This window comes from Pholis gunnellus, assembly GCF_910591455.1.
Source record: "Pholis gunnellus genome assembly, chromosome: 20".
NCBI lineage: Eukaryota > Metazoa > Chordata > Actinopteri > Perciformes > Pholidae > Pholis > Pholis gunnellus.
In genome coordinates this window covers 20,212,217-20,232,628 of record NC_136547.1, presented here as the reverse complement: position 1 = coordinate 20,232,628, position 20,412 = coordinate 20,212,217, and the positions used below count along the sequence as shown (strand labels likewise).

Here is a 20,412-nt window from a genome sequence, read left to right as displayed (position 1 = left end):
TTCACAAATGTGCCCCCTTCTTTAAATATGTGCCTCAGTCCGGTCTAACGCGTCCATGAGCAAGGCACTGTGGTGGTGGATTTGTGGCCGCCTCCCTTTGAGGAATATCTTTTTCGTGTCTGAAACCTAAAGAAACACACTGTGGTGATTGAGGGCTCTAATTTTGCGTGTAAGCCTGCAGATCAATTTCCTTCAGCAGTGTTTCTCATTACAGCTTCTCTTCACTGCAGCACTCACTTTGTTCCACATTGATCTCGTTCCGTTTCGGGCCCACGGTAATATCACATCTTTATCCAATCCGTGAATCACAGCTTACAGCTCTGACAGCAGACCGAGGTCCCACTCAGCCTCAGACCGCGAACCACAGCGATCAGGTGGGAAGAAGAAACCAGGCATTCCAGGTGTCCACTGATTTATACTAATTAGACTTTTAGGGAATACACCACTCGAGTAAAACAAACCCAAAGTGGCCGGAATCCAACTAACACACGGCCAGGAAGAGACCGAAAACGACCACAGAGAGACAGAAAACGACTACAAAGAGACAGCAAACAACCACAAAGAGACAGAAAACAACCACAAAGAGACCGAAAACGACTACAAAGAGACAGAAAACGACTACAAAGAGACAGAAAACAACCACAAAGAGACAGAAAACAACCACAAAGAGACCGAAAACGACTACAAAGAGACAGAAAACAACCACAAAGAGACAGAAAACAACTACAAAGAGACAGAAAACAACCACAAAGAGACAGAAAACAACCACAAAGAGACACAAAACTGTGAAGTTGTGTTTTTCAGACAGAACACAATGAAGAAGGAAACAGTAGCAGCAGCCTCGTTGTATCTGCAGTCGTCTGCTCGGCCTCATCTCTACTGCCTGTAATAAAGCAGAAAATCCCACAATATGAATTGGAGTGAACTTTTTGGGAGAGCCTGGGAACGCTCGTTGATTGCTTTTCTGTGGGGAAACAGAGCCAGCTGCCAACTGGCCGTCTCTGTCTGTTTTTTTTGGACGTCGGCTTTGTGTCTTGTTTCCTCGCCAGATAATATTTATTTTCTCTCTCTCTGCAGAGCTATCAATAGAGCGTCACGTGACGGGCTCGTGTGCTTCATGTGAGGAAGCTGGATGTGAACCAGACGTGTTGAGTGCACCGCGTTCACAGCGCTGCAGGGAGCAGAGAGGCAGTAATATATTTAGTAATGACCCAGTTCTACAGGGCGGAGCCCAACCCTGCAGGATGGGCTCCAAAACATAAATGAAGGAAGATCAAAACTCCAGATGAAGAAAACCATATTATTTTATATCATGCTCACCTCAATGACAGCAGATCTGTTGCATCATGTAGTTCTGCTCTTAGTTGGTACGTCCTCTTTCTGACATCGCAGGCATCAAGTTTTAAGATTTAAGATTTAATGTCAGTGTTTGAACCAGTAGACAGCCGTGGAGTTACAGTAGATCTATGAGCCTGTTCACGCCTTGTTCGATTCCAACACTTTCAATCCAAACCAAAGCTACAGGTGCTGTTTGTTGTTATTTTAATGTGGGCGGTTTAGGTTTGAGGGAAAATATTTTATTTTAAAACAGATTTAAAGTGATTGGCCTCTGGGACCAGCCTGTTCTCTGTTAATAGAGAACAAAGAGATGAAACACAACGAGGACACAAACTCTTTACATGTAACAACAACTGGTGACCCTTTTTACCATCACATACTCAGTTTTAGACTCCTCCTCCTCCTCCTCCTCCTCCTCCTCCTCCTCCTCCTCCTCCAGAGGGACCTCTGCTTGATATCCGCTCCATTTACACCAGCAGCTCAAATCCCAGAGAAGACACAGGAGGTTATTTTAGGGATCTGTTGACCTACAAATCTTTTTCATGGTGAACACCAGACAGCTGACCGGACGGTCCAGATGTGTTTCTACACGTTACAGTGGTGCAATGTAACCAAGTACTGTACTTTAGTACACATTTAAGGTACTTATGCTGTGCTCGAGTATTTCCATATAAAGAGATAATATTGTACTTTCTACTGTACTACATCTCAGAGGTAAACGTACATTTTTACATTTTACTTTGTTGATATATTTAGAATTAACCGTCTTCAGTGTTGAACCGACTGAATATAAAAGTGGACGTAGTCGTCATGACGTCACTCGTTGGTTTTTGGACGTTTTGAAACCTCAAATTCGTCGATTTCGCCGTCGCCATCTTGGATTACAACCATCGCCATGTTGTTGTTTTTTATCAACCAGTGAACAGGAAGTGACCATATGTGGACTGAGGAGGAGTGACGTAGAGACGCCGTATACGTCTCTGGTAGAGACCTGTCAATCACTGTGTAGCCCCGCCCCTAAAGCATCCCCTGCTTTATGGTCTGTTTGACTCTAAATGGACCATCATTTACTAAATGAACATCATGCTGTATTGAAGAAGACTTGAAACTAGAGATTGAGACCATAAACTCATGTTTACAATGTTTACTGAGGTAATAAATCAAGAGAGAAGTAGAGTCATTTTCTCATAGACTTCTATACAACCAGAGGAGTCGCCCCCTGGTGGACACTAGAGAGAATGCAGCTTTAACACGTGGAGCTTTGACTTCTCTTAAAGAACCGGAGGATGACGACTCTTTTTCTTTATGGATTTCTGGATTTATCGGCTTGTGAGGAAGACGTGACTGCAGCTCCATCACAAGTATGAATGAGGAGAAATAAGAGAAACACTTCTCTGACACTTCAGACTGAAATAGACAAAAAGCAGCTCCTCACTTCTGGCAGCAGGTTTGTTTTAAGGTAATAATCTCGTAAAAGGAGTAAAAAAGAAGCACTTAATGTACGTGATATCGTGCTAACAGACGGGGGCTAAAGCTAACAGGTTCCACATCATGATAAACATGTATTTCACTTTGTATTCATATATTTATTTTTCACTTAATATTCTTTCTTTTTAAAATGTCTCGACATTAAGAAAAAACAACTCTCTCTCTCATTGGTGGGAACTGACTCCAGGGCTTCTGGGTAATGGAGTTTCTTATTGTATAGCATCCGAGTGTAAATCTGGATGATTAACAATATTTCAGATCCATGTGAAAAATGATTTGAATATAAAAAACAACCTCTGTGACCCCAGCTGGTCCCTGAACCCCGGCTTGAACTCCACCCAACCAGATCACATGTGAAACAATGATCCGCGGCTCGTCCTCTCCCTGATAGACGCTGACAGAATACTGAATGAAGAGAAAAACGAGGTTAGACTGTTTGGAAAATCTCTCCGGAGTCCCGCGGGAGTTCCTCCATCTCGCCGGCTTCCCTCCATCCATTGTTAATGAGCAGCTCGCCCGCTCCGGTTTCTTCCTGCAGACGATGATTGCCTCTCAGGATTCTTCTCTTTTTATTTTCTCTTCTGCTGCTTTAAACAAATACTTAAAAAAAACTGAAATACAGAAATAAAGTTTAATGGATTTGAAATATTTTGAACCATTTCATGGATTTTCATTTAAAGATTAAAAATGCTAAAATACTAACATATATATTAGTGTTTTCAACAAAATAAAATAAAATATAAATTACTCGGATATACTTATTTATAGCTTATTATTATTATTATATTACTATTTCTTGGTGTATTTTCCATTTTATATATATCGGCCATAAAAACACATAATAGCTCTGCTCATATTTATGTTTCAAAGTATTTATATTTGTATTCATTTCAAACAGGAAATAGAAAACTTGTTTTTCTGTACAGGCGACTTAATGTCCCACAAACACTTTTATTTAAGAGCAGTTCGTTTATATCTGCAGTTCGTTCACGCTGCTCGAGAGTGAAGACGATGATGAAGAGGAAGAAAAGGCGTTCTGTCCTTTATGTGGTTTCTGTTCTGTGAGGAGCTTCCTGTTCCTGCAGCAGCAGCTGTGCCCCCCCCCCCCCCCCCCCCCACGGGACCCCGCAGCAGCAAACTGAGGAAAATCTGCATGAGCTTCATTAAACCTTCGACGAAAATCTAATCTAACTGCTATAGAATCACTGAACAGCCCAAACATCACAGAGCTCGCGCAGCAAAAGGCTTTAAATGTGTTTGAAAGAGGATTTGATGACAGACTAGTCCTGGTGACGCTGCAGGAGCCCGAAAAGACTTGTTGGTGATAAACTAAACTAAAATGTAATTCGAGCTTGTAATTGACCTTTTCAAAGGTTTATAGTGCTTTTATAAAGTTATCGAGGCACTTTAAAAAGTGTTAAGGTCTAACAGGAGTATTATAAGACTATTAATCCCGTTTAAATACTTATATATGCAAATATAGGTATTTATTATATTTCCTGCATCTTGGAAACAAGATCTGTTCTCATCCAGACACATGAAAAAAGGTTTTATATTTCCCCAACTGTCTGTTTTCACCATAAAAGGAGTATTATGGGATATTTAAGTTATCAAAAAACTAATTAAAAAGTCTTTGAAAAATCCCCTTTATTTGGTTCAATATTTCCTCCTGCAGCATGAAGAGCAGGTCTGTTTGCATCCTGATCTATGTGTGTGTGTGTGTGTGTGTGTGTGTGTGTGTGTGTGTGTGTGTGTGTGTGTGTGTGTGTGTGTGTGTGTGTGTGTGTGTGTGTGTGTGTGTGTTATAGATTGATTAGCCAGTTTAAACTGGGATTAAAGGTCTTGGCAGCTCGGATTAACCATGTTAGACTGAACAAACAACAGGAACTATCTCCTCCTCTTCCTCCTCTTCCTCCTCTTCCTCCTCTCGATCAATATAAACTGAGTGCTGAGACGAGTGGCAGCTCAGGGACTCTCCCTCATTAATAATGAATACACTCCAAACCTCACTGTGTGTGTGTGTGTGTGTGTGTGTGTGTGAAGTCCATCATCTTAAATGCAACAAACCAAAGCCCCGTAAATAAAACCACATTGTTTTCGTCCCCTTATATAAAATAAAAAGCACACACTTATTTTCAAACATTAGTCATTTTATTTATTACTCTTTGTCATTTTAGCAATCTTTTATTCTTTTTTATATCTCATAGGCCTATAATCTGTAAAGTATCAGTCTTGTGTTCTGGGATAGACTATCTATAATAGAGCTTTGTTTTTATTCTATTTTCTCAAAATCCTTTGATATACATATTCTCTTGTTAGATTCTTTTTTTTGGAATAAATTCATTTTTTAAAACTCTTTTTTTTTACGCGACATCCCCATAAACAAACAAACAAAGAGACAAACAAACAAAAGTACACATTTCTTTTTTGTCAGAAGGCAGTGGAAACGTCATCTGTGCCTCGGCGCATAAATAAACAACTTTGAATTTATTTACTGTGTTTTATGTAGTTTATGATGCTACTGTGCTGTCGGGACTCAGCTTTTTAATCTAACATACAGACCTAAAATATATCACCTCTAAGGTCGTCTAGTATGAGTCACTGTATGAAAAGGGGGGATGTGCTAAATGGCAACAGTCGTATCTCTCTTCAGCCACGGTTTATTATTTTATTTGATGTTTTAGCTACACTGGCCATGAAGTCACGTCTTCGTATTGCTGACGGCTTTTTCAAAATCTCACGTTTCTTTCTTTCAGTAGCCGCTTCGCTCACAGACTCGTTCTGCTGAGCAACATAAAGTTCATTCTAATGTGTTTCTACTTTTCAAAAAGATCCTTTTAAGAAGTTTCCATCCGGCTGATGTTTCCTACAGTTAACACTCTGGACTTCAACTTGTTCAGGAAATGAGCACAATGTCCGACGAAAAGACTGAAATGTTTCTCTACACCTACTTTACTTCAAAAAACAAAGTTAGACTTAATCTTAATCCTGAATCCTCAACACATCTCCTACTTGAAGGGAAGATTAAATCCGGACCAGGAAGCTACGCCAAACTCTTGTTGAACAGCAAATTTAGCAACATGCTAACCGGAGCTCTGAGCCAGACTAATACAATCTCTTACCTGCTAAATTGTTAGCTAACCTTGATTAACCTGGTTTAGCTGCTATACAAGGCGGTTAGTTAACCTGACACACTCCCGTTTAACTGCTAACACAAGTATCGTCTGTTTTTAGCCTCTAAACGGTTTGCTAACCTGACCAACTTAGCTAATGGCTAGAAAACCGGCTATCTTTCACTGATAAGTGATAAATGACGTCTATGTTCTAAAAAGGGATGTCTGACAGAAAATTGTTAAAAAAGACTAGATTGTTGTAATGCTATTAGATGTATGTTTCAACACCTCCTCAATATTTATACCTTTTAAACGCAACAACAACTTTTGTCCGTGTTGTAAAACAGACGGCAAAGATCCTATTGTTGAATCTTGGGACTCCCCAACAGGTCCAGATATTTAGGCCTGCTAGATATCTGGGATGAATCTTTGAACAAATTGTAGCGCTAATGTGCGAGCGCCGAGCTAACCAGAGTGGAAAATCAGGGATATAGTCGTGTCGTGTGAATTAAGTGAAACTGCACACAATCCTATTTAACTGCTCACACAAGTATTGTCTGTTCTTAGCCTCGGTTTGCTAACCTGACATAATCTGGTTTATCTGCTAAACCAAGTGCTAAGCTAACCTGACACTAACCTATTTAACTGCCTGTTAGCAGCCAAACCACATTAGGCCAGGTTAGCTAAATGAAACTGTTAGCTAAACCGACCTATTAGCTAGCTTTCATCGATCTGGTTGAGATGCCAAACTCAACTGTTAAACTGTTTAACTAACTGCTAAAATAAAATACACGAAGCCACCTTTGTCGGGCTGAATGCAGTTTGCGATAATCACATTTAACCCCAAACCAGCAGCAGTAGGCCCATAAAGGCTGCACGAAGGTGTCTTTTTAGTCGATTAAACCCTTTTTTTTGGAGTTTGTGCTTATTTCCTGAAATGTTTTGAGACCGTCTGAACCAACATCATGCAATTTAACATCAGTCGAAAAACTGTTCTTAAAGGAAAAGCAGGCTTTAAACTCTCAACTACGTCCTCGCAGCTCATCAGCTTGGTGAGGAAAAAACGAGGCTACGGTCACACCAGAAACTGGCAGAGCGAGATTTTCTTCACGCGGCGGCAAGTGTTAGCTAGCTAGCGTAGCGGCAAGCTAGCCAGTTCAACGACTAAAAGTGGAGTACTCTAAATTTAAGAACACGCCTACTGCTGGCACACGATTGACAGGGGAAGCCATGCTGCGTGGGTCAGGTTTTGACCTGTAGAAGTCCACCGAGGTTTACCAGGTCAGGAGGACCACCGTTGAACTCGACGTATTGAATTTGGTGCAAAAATGTCGCCGTGATAAAAGCTGGTGTGACCATGGCCTGCATCACAGAAAAAACAAAAAACAGCCAATAAGAATACAATTATTACATCACCATCAAGCATTCAGTCCGTTAAAACCACACCAGGCTCAACACAGTCAACTTGGCGCAATAAAAAAAAAAAAAGGAAAAACTGTCCTTGATGGAAATGAGGCGACTGGTCTGAAATGGTTCTCCGGGCCTCGGCTTGTCTTATTGATTTTGTGGCGTTACGAATGTGTACCTCAGGCTATATGTGAACCCTAATATATAGCCCGATACTGTGTACCAGCACCCAGGCAGTCACATAGTGCTGTCTGGGCCTTAGCCTACTAAACATCAATAATTCATGGTTGACTTTAATACTGTATAATTCCACGATTGTAAAGCGGGGGCGAGGATCCATCAAATTTTCATCATTGTCATCATTTCAGCTCGACGGCGCGTTGAATATTTCATGTCATCGACCTCCGGGTCAGGCCGGCGTGTGATTGGATGAGCCTGCAGATGTCCCAGGAAGTCAAACCAGGCCGCCATATATACGGTGATGTAGTAAAAATCCATTTGGGTGTAGTTTTCTGGTGATGAATTTCAAACTTCAGTATTGAAGAGCAGCTATCACTCTTTTTTTTTTTTTCGTGTGTTTTGCCTCTTTTTCTTCTTTGTGTTTTTATTTTTTATTTATTTTTTGACGGTTTTTTTTTCTCTCCTTGTTTTTCTGTTAAAACGCCAGCCAAGTCAGTATGGTGGGCAGCGTGGTGAGGACCAAGGCGAGGCCCCTGGCGTCGGCCGATCTGGGGGCCGCGTTGCCGCCGCCACAGAGTTCAAACAGACTCCCGCGGAAATCCAGGTTGCGGGATTCCTTTTTCAGCTTCTCCCAGAGGTCCGTCGCTCCCTCCTGGCAGTCGGCCAGCGCCGTCGTGGCGCAGGAGTGGAAGTTATCCCAGTAACTGGTGAGGACATTACAAAGAAACAGTTAAATCACTCACATTATTATTTCCTCTATTAGATCCACAGATTAAGAGATTCTGAGGTCACAGATGGAGAAAAAATAGCTTAAAAATGAGGCGAAAATAAACCTTTTTATCTCCAACAGCAGTGGTGTAAAGTAATCAAGTACATTTATTATACTACTACTTTACTACATCTCACAGAGTGTACTTTTCACTGTACTACAGCTCAGAGGTAAATATTGTTAACTGGCCACTAGAAGTAGCCTACTGTAGTGTACTTAAGTATATTTTTGAAGTACTTGTACTTTAAGTATTTCCATTTTCTGCTACTCCATTACATCTTAAAGATAAATATTGTCTTTATATTTTCTTTACTGCACCACATTTAATGTGGCTACTTTGCATATTATGTTTTTTGTACTTAAAGACTTGATGAGTTTGCAGACGATGCGCCGCTCTCTGTGAAGCTGCTCAGAAACACTTTAACATTTGTTTTCGGTTGTTGTGAAAAATATTTTCGGGTCGAAAACAACAAGAAAATAATTAAAAACAGTGATGATGAGACTGAGCATAAAATGACATCATCTGCTCCGATTAAAATGAATGAAATGTGGTTCTAAGATTATGTCGTAAAGTAATTAACTTTAAACTCTATTCATCCTTCTTTTGCTTCCTTTTCCTCCTTATACTTCCCTCCCCACCCACCCTCCATCCTTCCTTTCCCTTCTCCCTTGCTTCCTTTCTTCTTTCCCTTCCTTTTCATTTCCTTCTTCTCTTTTCTACCTTGCCTCTGTCCCTCGTCACCTCCTACCTCCTCTTCCTCCTTTTATACCTCCTTCCCTTTCTTTCCCTCCTTATTGTTCCCTTCATCATTCCCTTGCATCCTATACTTCTCCCCTTTTACTCCTTATCTGCCTTTTATATCTCCTTCCTCTTCTATTCCTCCTTCTCTCTTCTTCGTTGGTATGTTTTATTCATACAGGAGCAGCACTCTTTTTCTTCTTCATGTCTTCCTCCTCCTCTTCCTCTTGGCCCCATTATTCTGTATTTTTCCCTTTTTATTTCCTTTATTTTGTTTATTTTTTATGTTGAATCTCTTCATATTCTGTCTTTTTTCTGGGCTTCTTCTTTCTTTTTCATCTGTTCATCTTTTTATTTTCCATCCTCCTCCCAGTTAATGTAGAAATGACACCAGCCTGCTGCCACTCACACACACTCACACTCACACACACACACACACACACACACACACACACACACACACACACACACACACACACACACACACACACACACACACACACACAGCGTATCTAATCCAATCTTCCAATCTGCTCTTATTGATGTTGACCTCCTGAACCGAGTCGTGTCGATGCAACATCTCTGAGCAATTAACGTGTGTGTGTGTGTGTGTGTGTGTGTGTGTGAGGCGTACCCTGCCACGCCTCAACACCGCTGTGATGGAGCTGTCACTAAATTAAAAAATCATGTGCGTGTGTGTGTGTGTGTGTGTGTGTGGGGGGGGGGGCTTCTTGCTGCAGCGTGCCATCTGGTGCCCACCCGGTTTGGGTGGTGGGGTGAGACGGTGGATAAAAGGAGGTGTGTGGGGGGGGGGGGGGGGGTCAGCTGGCTGGTAAGTAACACCCCCCCCCCACACACACACACACACACACATGCACATGCACACTCTGTCTAACTGCACCCTCAGACCTCAGTGTCCCCCTCAGGCTCTGCAGTTAAATCACTCATACTATTAACAGACTCTGATGTCACAGATGGAGAACACATATATATATATATATATATATATATATATATATGTATATATATATATAAAGATGAAGTTAAAAGAGAGAATATAATGAATATTTAGGCTGCAGTGATGTATACTGTTCTTTACTCCCAACAGCAGTTGTGTAAAGTAATTAAGTACATTTATTCAAGTACTGTTGAGTACAATTGGGACCTACTTGTACTTTACTTGATACTTCTATTCCACTACATCTCAGAGGTACATATTGTACTTTTTACTGTACTACATCTCAGAGGTACATGTGGTACTTTCAGTGAATCTGTGTGATAGTGAAACTCATTTTTTGATGATGTATTATTTTGTCTTTCAGACCCTCTGTGTTATGACATCACCAGGTGTTTCTGCAGACCACATCGTAACGTGCACAGGTGTGTGTGTGTGTGTGTGTGTGTGTGTGTGTGTGTGTGTGTGTGTGTGTGTGTGTTTGTGCTCAAACGTACTTGCAGATCTGGTGCAGGTTGTCCCTGTCGTCCAGGTTCTGGGGATAGTTGGCCATGTTCTCCCCCAACTGAAGCAGACAGTCGGAGAAACCTTTAAACACCGAGTCACATTGACCAGCGCTGACCAGCACCGTCTGCAACACTGAGACTGGAGGAGGAGGAGGAAGAGGAAGAGGAAGAGGAAGAGGAAGAGGAAGAGGTGAGGAAAAGAAGGGAGGGATGGGAGAGACAAAAACAAAGAGAATCTTACATTAAAGAAAACCACAATAACCTCCGATGTTTAATGTCTCCTTGCAGGAAGAACGCAGGCCTCTGATTGGCCACGTCTGTTCTGTTTCGCTATTGGATGAGCGGCAAAACATCAGGACCACCTTTCACAAGGTAACATGTTATTAATTCATTCATCAGCTTCCTTTTTTTCAACTTCAAAAGACACTATAATCACCCCTTCAAACTAAAAGAATACCTTTTTATATATATATATATATATATATATATATATATATATATAGTTTAAATATATAATATAATTTACTTTAGATGTAATTTTGTGGGCGGAGCATAGATGGACGGGAGCTCTGGAGGGGGCGTCTGCTAGTTAGCCAGCTAGCTTCTCCATCTCCAGAGCTAGCTAGCTAACTATCTAGCACAATGCTATCAACAGATGAGTGACAACTTTGTTCGGATCACTTCCTGTCACCATTGTAGCATGGTAGCATGGACGCACGGTGGAAGCAGCAAAGCTTGCTAAGTAGCCGGCCGTCCGCTAGTTAGCTCGTTAGCTCGTTAGCTCCACCATGCTGTCATGCTACAATGGTGACAGAAAATAAGCCCATTTCGCTCCATCTCTCTAATAGCTTTACCTTCTGCTAACGGCCGAATAGATTAGCAGAATGCTAAACTATTAGCCACATTTCTCTCAATATTTGAAGCACTTCTGCGATATTGTAGCTTGCTCTGATTTGTGGTCAGGTTTCTTGTTTTTAGGACCTCCTCAGTGTGGACCTGACAGCGATGTACTTAAACTGTTCAATGACTCGACTTATTGATTTATTTTGCTTCAGTGTGTCGCTGCTGGTTGAAAAGATACTGTAAGAAATCATGAACACCAGTTTATTAGGGACACTTCAACACAACAGCACCACAAACTACATCCTCCCAAATCATCATTCAGTTATATCGACAACATTAGAACCCCATCAAGTTGTATGAATATGTGAATTTATCACATGTGGAATTCAGATAAAAGCACATTTCACATGTTAAGTTAAGGCCCAGTCATCACGTATAAAACTGAATATTTAATGAATATAAATGCACATGATGGAGGCACATGCGGCTTTTCGGATGTTATTTTATTTTAACTATATTGAAATAATTCACATGCAAAACCAGGAAACGTGTTTTTATTTCCTTGAAGTGAAGCTGTTAAAGATAACTCCCATCATGGCTGTAAAACGTGCGTCTGTCTCCTCCCTAATTCACTCTAACAGATAACTCCACGATACAACACACCAGCACTGACACGCCTCCACACACACCCCCCACACGCACTAAAACTACACACACACCCCTTTACACGACCTCTGTTAACTCAGTGTGTGTGTGTGTGTGTGTGTGTGTGTGTGCGTGGTTCGTTAAGCAGGCGATCGGACTGATTGATTGGTCGGGATAATAACACGCCTGCTGTCCGGTTCCAGTCCATCAAACTGAGACTAACACAGCATGACGTGTAGGAGACACGGCTGTTAGGAGCACGAACACATCCATCACCACCGCAACGCCATGCATAAATACTAGCATAGGTACTATGAAAACTACATATAAATACTATAGAAACACGACATAAATACTAGCATAGGTACTATGAAAACTACATATAAATACTATAGAAACACGACATAAATACTAGCATAAGAACTATGAAAACTACATATAAATACTATAGAAACACGACATAAATACTAGCATAAGAACTATGAAAACTACATATAAATACTATAGAAACACGACATAAATACTAGCATAAGAACTATGAAAACTACATATAAATACTATAGAAACACGACATAAATACTAGCATAGGTACTATGAAAACTACATATAAATACTATAGAAACACAACATAAATACTAGCATAAGAACTATGAAAACTACATATAAATACTATAGAAACAAGACATAAATACTAGCATAGGTACTATGAAAACTACATATAAATACTATAGAAACACGACATAAATACTAGCATAAGAACTATGAAAACTACATATAAATACTATAGAAACACGACATAAATACTAGCATAAGAACTATGAAAACTACATATAAATACTATAGAAACAAGACATAAATACTAGCATAGGTACTATGAAAACTACATATAAATACTATAGAAACACGACATAAATACTAGCATAAGAACTATGAAAACTACATATAAATACTATGATAAAAACTACATATAAATACTATGATAAAAACTACATATAAATACTATGATAAAAACTACATATAAATACTATGATAAAAACTACATATAAATACTATGATAAAAACTACATATAAATACTATGATAAAAACTACATATAAATACTATCGGAACGAGACATAAATACTAGCATAAGTACTAAGAAAACTACGTATAAATACTACGATAAAAACTACATATAAATACTACGATAAAAACTACATATAAATACTATGATAAAGACTACATATAAATACTACGATAAAAACTACATATAAATACTATGATAAAGACTACATATAAATACTACGATAAAAACTACATATAAATACTATGATAAAGACTACATATAAATACTACGATAAAAACTACATATAAATACTATAATAAAGATTACATATAAATACTACGATAAAAACTACATATAAATACTATGATAAAGACTACATATAAATACTACGATAAAAACTACATATAAATACTATGATAAAGACTACATATAAATACTACGATAAAAACTACATATAAATACTATGATAAAGATTACATATAAATACCACGATAAAAACTACATATAAATACTATGATAAAAACTACATATAAATACTATGATAAAGATTACATATAAATACCACGATAAAAACTACATATAAATACTATGATAAAAACTACATATAAATACTATGATAAAGACTACATATAAATACTACGATAAAAACTACATATAAATACTATGATAAAAACTACATATAAATACCACGATAAAAACTACATATAAATACTATGATAAAAACTACATATAAATACTATGATAAAAACTACATATAAATACTATGATAAAGATTACATATAAATACTATGATAAAAACTACATATAAATACTACGATAAAACGATATGTTTCTGTTGGTCGTACTGTATTGTTGTAGTAAATACTTCTAAGATATCTTTCCCGTGGTATCCAAATAGTACTCCGATTGCATGACAGTTTAAAGGAGTACCGCCAAAAAACTACACCTTTTATCAGCCAGAAGCTGTCATCATCGCCTATTTTCATCTTTCCAACGGTCCCTGAACACATCACGTGTGGTGAACGCGCAGCAGAGTCTGAAACATTCTCAGACTCACGAAGGACAAAGTCAAACTAAAAGCATCAGAACCGAACATTCTTCTTCTCTGACACAAACCCGCCGCCTACATTACCCACAATGCCACTCAACCACCGGCAGCAGTGTGTGTTGTATGTCCAGCTTCTGTCTAACTCCGCGCTCAACAGACGCTGACTCAAATGACATCACGTGAGGCGTTTTTCACAGATGCGCTTAGTTGAGCTTTAAGGTCGATTTGCTGCAAAATATCAATTCATCTGGTAGAAATGGACCAGCGCGTACATTTTAGTTTATTTTTATTCATTCTTTTATTTTATTTTTGAACAAATCATAACAAATAAAATAAAAACCAGCAGTGTATTATTATTCAAATAATTTACTGAAGTAAAAGTAGTGATACCACAGAAATACTAAAAGTACTGCATTCAAAATGTAAATGTAAATAGTATTATCACCAGTAATACCACAAGTATTTGTCATTATATTACAGGATGTTGATGAATTAACATGTAAGCAGAACTTTAAGGTGGAATTCATTTTAAATGATTTTGGGTATTTAAATGTAAAACATGGCGCCACATTTTATTTTTATTTAATTTTGTAAAAATGAGCAGTAAAAAGTACAATATTTCCCTCTGAAATGGAGGAAAAGTATAAAGTACAATAAGAAATACTCGCGTAAAGTACAATTGTACTTGAGTATACAGAAGAAACTGAGTAAATATCAGAATCATTAAACATTAAAAGTAGATTATTATCTCACCACGAGGTGCATTCAGTGGCTCTTCTGGAGCTCTCGACCGCCTCACATGGTCTTCCTCAGCAGATGAGTTTTTCTCACGTTGTCTTTGAACTCAATCCGTTCAAAGTCACGTTTTCCTCTCTGAGCACTGAAACGGACGTTTAGTCTGAAGAGATGAAGATCATGTGATTCGATCGAGAGCTCGGGAACAGCTGCTAAAGGGTCACGTTGCTCTTTCAAGGTGAAGGATGAACTTTGAACTTCAGGTAAAAATAAACATTGTTGGCTTTAACACAACCGAAATAAAATACATTTCTCAAGACATTACTTCCTGTTGTGTTGTAGGTACTATAAAACTCCCTTACTGTATTTATTTGATCACATGACGTATTTCATTAATAATCCGTTCCCGTCTTTTCCTGTTTTGATTCTTCTGTTCTCGTTCATAGTTTAGTTTGTTCTTCTTGAGCTTCACAGCTGATCTGTTCTGGAGCTTTTGATCATTTCACATGAGCTTCATCAGCAGAGTTTCTATCATTTCTTCTGATCAATAAATCTGATTTCTTCTTTCAAAAGTCACGATTAACTTTGAACCTCCGACCTCAGAAACATGTGATCAGAAGTTATAATATAATAATATATAATAAAGTGGCCTTCATGGTACTATACTACTATTACTACTGTACTACAGAATACTACACGTGAGGACTTATCACAGTACTCTATTGTATCACATATATTATAACAGTATCTATAATGTTTCTATTGTGATTATAATTTATTCTCATGGCTCAGCAATGATTCATTCATTCATTCATTTATTGTTAATTCTCTCATATATCTTATTTTCATTATGTATTTATTATTAAACCATTAAAAAAACGACAATAATAATATTAATGTTTCCACAATATTCTTATTGTGTATTTAAAGCTGATTAATTAATGAACATTTCTGTTATAGTAACAATAATGTTTTGAGGCCTTATACATTACTATACATTAATGTACATGAATATACATTAATGTACATGAATATACATTAATAGACATGAATATACATGAATATGTTACTCTTAATGTGTGTCATTACTAGTAGTATTGTATTGCCCCCCCCCCCCCCCCTTTGGAGGCATTACATCATCGCTTCTCAAACAGCTGTTCTCTCTGCAGCACTTTATTATTTCTCATTCAGCTTCAAATTCATCAGAATAAATCTGAATAAAAACGTGAATGAACTGAACAATATGATCATTATTTCTAAATGTGCTTTTAGTAACAAAATCCCGAGGTTTAGATTGTGATGAATTCATATTTAATAGAACTCGGAGGTTCTTCACGTTCGTTGGTGTTTAAGTGTAGAAAGCAGCGTTCAGACCTCAGATAACCTGTTTATGTTTTATTATACATTATAATACATGTACATAATGTACACGTTCCTTCATCATCAGCTCAGAGACGCTTTTATTATTTTAATATTTTACCACCGCCATCTTTTTTATTCTTCATCTTTTTTGTTATCAGATAGATTTTCCTCCACTGTTCTCTCCATCTTTTTATTATTTATTTTAATTATTAAATCGACTTCTTTGACTGAAACCGGGACAGTCCCTTCTCACGCACATTAAACGGGAGCGCGCACAGCATTTTTTCTTTCGTTCACGCCTCCCAGCAGGCACGCTCACACTCATTCACCCCCCCCCCCCCCCCCCCCACACACACACACACACACACACACACACACACACACACACGCACACACACACACACACGGTTTCCTGCAGTGCATCGGTGCCAGAAGCAGCGTGTTGTAGCTTCCTGCAGACACACCCACCTCCAACACACACGAGGCCATTTTTCGCGCGTAAAAAACCCCAAAAATTCCAACAATAAAAACTACAAAGAATGAAACACTGCTGCAGCAGTAACGAGTAACGCAGCGTCACTCAGAGTGAATGAAGTTTCTCTCGGCAGCTTTTTTCACATCATTTCATTCTTTTCTCTCATTTCTTTGGGTGTGAAATGTTCCGCAGCAGCGCGCCAAACCTGCGCTCACAGCAGCCAATCACAGCGCACAACTCCCAACGAAACACCCCGAAGGTTCAGCCCAGAGGACGCGCGAGCTGCACGAGCTGCACGAGCTGCTTTTGGATGTTTGAACTGAAGACTAAATACTTGAGTAGATTAATTCAGCAGCTCGTTTGGTTTCTTTATTCTTTATTCTCGATTATTTTTTTTGTGAACAAACAAAAGATCCAAACGCGTTTTATTTGTGATCACATTGTTCTGCTGTGACCAGAACACCGACCCGCTCTCTAACAACAGCACCGGGAGGATTCTGCGCGCTGAATTATTCAGCACCGCTCTCATCACTCACACACACACACACACACACACACACACACACACACACACACACACACACGCACACGCAGAGCCCTCCTCCACAGCGTCGTTATGCAATGCAACAGCAGAACAACAACCATCTCCATATTGCTCTTGTTCCTCTCGAGGCTCTGCAGCGTCTGTTCCAGATATTAGACGGATCCTCTGCTGCACTAAACGCCTTTAAAGCTGCTGCAGGTTTCTATCTGAGGGCTCACTCACACAACTATTATTTTATTATAAAACCAAATAGAAAATAGTCGTGCAGGTTTTATTCTCCGTCGTGCACGACGCGTGTGCACGGTTGCTTTTCTACGCGCATGCACACTGAACATTAATCAGAGTTTTCGTTTTGTTTCGTTTTAATTTAAAATCCGAAACAACGAAAGACATAAAGAGGAAGGAGAAGCAGTGTTCCTCCCGCCGAGCCGACCGGCCGGAGAGATGAAGAAGCTCCGGTTGATTACCGGGCCTCCTCTCCCTCTGAACACAACACCGGAACTACTCAAATTCATCTTAACGTGAAATCTGCCAAATAAATGAATTTCTGCAGAAAAACAAATTAATAAATTCAACAAATGTTTCCAGTTTGGGGCAACCGAGGCGCAGAGAGGGGGGGGGGGCATCCCCCTTGTTAGCACACACACATGCACACGCACGCGCACACACACACACTCCACATGTGAAGTGTAGTCCCGTTAAAACGAGCCGTGAGGCAGAAATCACATTAAACATGATTTAAATGTATATTAATATAATTAACAACGAATTCAAGTGTGCAAACCTGAAACATTCATCAACACATTTCTGTATTTGCTCTTCTTTACATTTAGAAATAAATCTCGTTATTAGAAGCGACTTCAATGATTTATTTGACCTTAAATTATGAGTATAAATATGAAGGGTCTATATAAGGGAATATGCTGCAGACACACCGAGTGACTCGTGAGTTTGTTTTAGTTCCGGTCACTCACCGATGTGTAGCGCGAGGAAGAGTGCGAGGCATTTGGAGGACCAGGTTACTCCCATCCTCTGCGTCCTCCTCTCACCATCAGAGCTCAGACTCACAAAGTTAAAGAGGAGGAGCCCGCAGAACCCGCATAACCCGCAACACAATGTCAAACACCCGCAAAAACAGCGGCTACATCCAACGCTCTCTTCTTCTGCGTCTTCTTCTGCTTCTTCTGCTCTTTTCCTTCACTGAGAGTCTGTTCTTCTTCTCGGCTCTCTGTCGAGCTGCGCTCTGCGCTTCCTGCCTGGTTTTACGCGTCTGGAGAGGAAAAAGAGGAGATAGGGAGGGAGAGAGAGAGAGAGAGAGAGACAGAGAGAGAGAGGGAGAGACCCTCCTCTCCTCCCTCCTTCTTTTAAATCGTGTCCTCCATTCATTTCTTTCCTGTCTCAGCTCTCTAACAGGCTTCATGTTAAACATCAATCTGCATCATTTATAATCATTTGAATGAGTTTTTCAGGAAACATTTGTTTTTATCTACAATGACCTCATGAAAGAAACCTGTTCATCTGTGATCTTAGACATTTTTATTTAGTTTTCTGACTTACTCAAAGGTCACTTACTTGCTTTTTTTCCAGAGCTTTCCGCTTCATCTTCCTGCGTTCATGAAAACACGAGATGATTTCATCAAAGAAGAGAATCCTCAAACAGATCAAACATGCTGATGAAGAAGACTTTATGTTGTGATCGAAAGCTCCAGAACAGCTACTCAATGGACTGTATATATATATATATATATATATATATATATATATATATATATATATATATATATATATATATATATATATATATATATAATGTAATATAATAAATAAATATATATATTTATTTATTTATTATATTATATATATATATATATATATATATATATATATATATATATATATATATATATATATATATATATATAATATAATAAATAAATAAATATATATATTTATTTTAATATGAATGTGTTTATTGTGAAGGAGCTTTTTATTTATTTACATTAAAGCTCAACGGTCACTTTTTAAACACGTTTTAATGTTTTTTATTGTTCATGTTGAAGTTTATTATATTAAACCAGTTTAATGTTCAGCTTTAAGGAAACGTTATAACGCGACTTATGTTTTAGCTGTTGTATGAAATAACATTCATTTATATTAATTATGATGAGCATAGAGAGAATATGAACTGAACGGGCCCAGAGGTGTCACTTCTACAAATGAACATATTTGAAAGCATGTTTCATGTTGAAGTCATTGTTTTAAATAACACATCTATGAATATTAACGCTCTCTGTTTAAAGGACCTTCAGTGCAAACTGTGTTTTCAAGACTCGTCCAATGAGACTCAGGCTCGTTCAGTCTGATCATAAACATGTTTATGAATATGAATTATGTGTTAAACAAATCACAACTAGCAGCTGATGGTCACAGTGGAGCCCCCTGGAGGATCAATGTGTTCACATCTTCTCTTTGTTTCAATGGTCTCACAGAAGGACCAGCATGCACTTCGGTTTTTTGTTCTTCACAAGTTTTTCTTTACTGGATTAATAAAACTATTATTTTAATAAATCAGAAAACAAAACGATTCTCCATGATGAACCTTTTCCTTTTCTCATTATTTACTTAATTATTCATTAATAAATGAATGTGTTCATTCATTCATTCATTCATTCAGGTGCATTTCTAAGTGTTTCATATCAAGTTCAGATTATTGACAAAAAGTCACAACGTTGCTCCAGCGTTTACTGACAGAGTCAAACACGTGTACTTTACTTGAGTAAAGAGGTAACTATTGTACTTTTTACTGTACTACACCTCAGACGTAACTATTGTACTTTTTAGTAATACAATACCCGTATAATATATACAACAATGTAGCAGTTTCCAATCTGCATGATGAGGACATTTTCCTTATTATACTAACATACTTTTACTTGTAACAGAGTATTTTTAAGTGTCTGCGTGTGTGTGTGTGTGTGTGTGTGTGTGTGTGTGTGTGTGTGTGTGTGTGTGTGTGTGTGTGTGTGTGTCTGTGTGTGTGTGTACAAAAAACAGAAAAAAACAGAAAACGTGGGGATCTCGTCGTCTCCTGCTGATGTCAGCTGAATCTCTCTCCTGCATATTAACACAGATGTTTCCCTGAGGCGATGCAGTGCTGCAGCAGGAGTGTACACGCACACACACACACACACACACACGCACACAGACACATACACATACAC

At 38.6% G+C, this 20,412-nt stretch overlaps 1 protein-coding gene across 1 annotated transcript; it reads right to left on the bottom strand.

Annotated features, from left to right (window-relative positions):
- Positions 1 to 7,704: 7,704 nt before the first annotated feature.
- nrn1a (neuritin 1a) lies at positions 7,705 to 18,400 on the bottom strand. The gene is made up of 3 exons (XM_079181556.1): positions 18,166 to 18,400; positions 10,487 to 10,634; positions 7,705 to 8,230 (listed from the first exon to the last, which is right to left on the bottom strand). The coding sequence occupies exons 1-3, from the start codon at positions 18,218 to 18,220 to the stop codon at positions 8,002 to 8,004; spliced, it is 432 nt and encodes a 143-aa protein (XP_079037682.1). The 5' UTR covers positions 18,221 to 18,400; the 3' UTR covers positions 7,705 to 8,001.
- Positions 18,401 to 20,412: the final 2,012 nt, after the last annotated feature.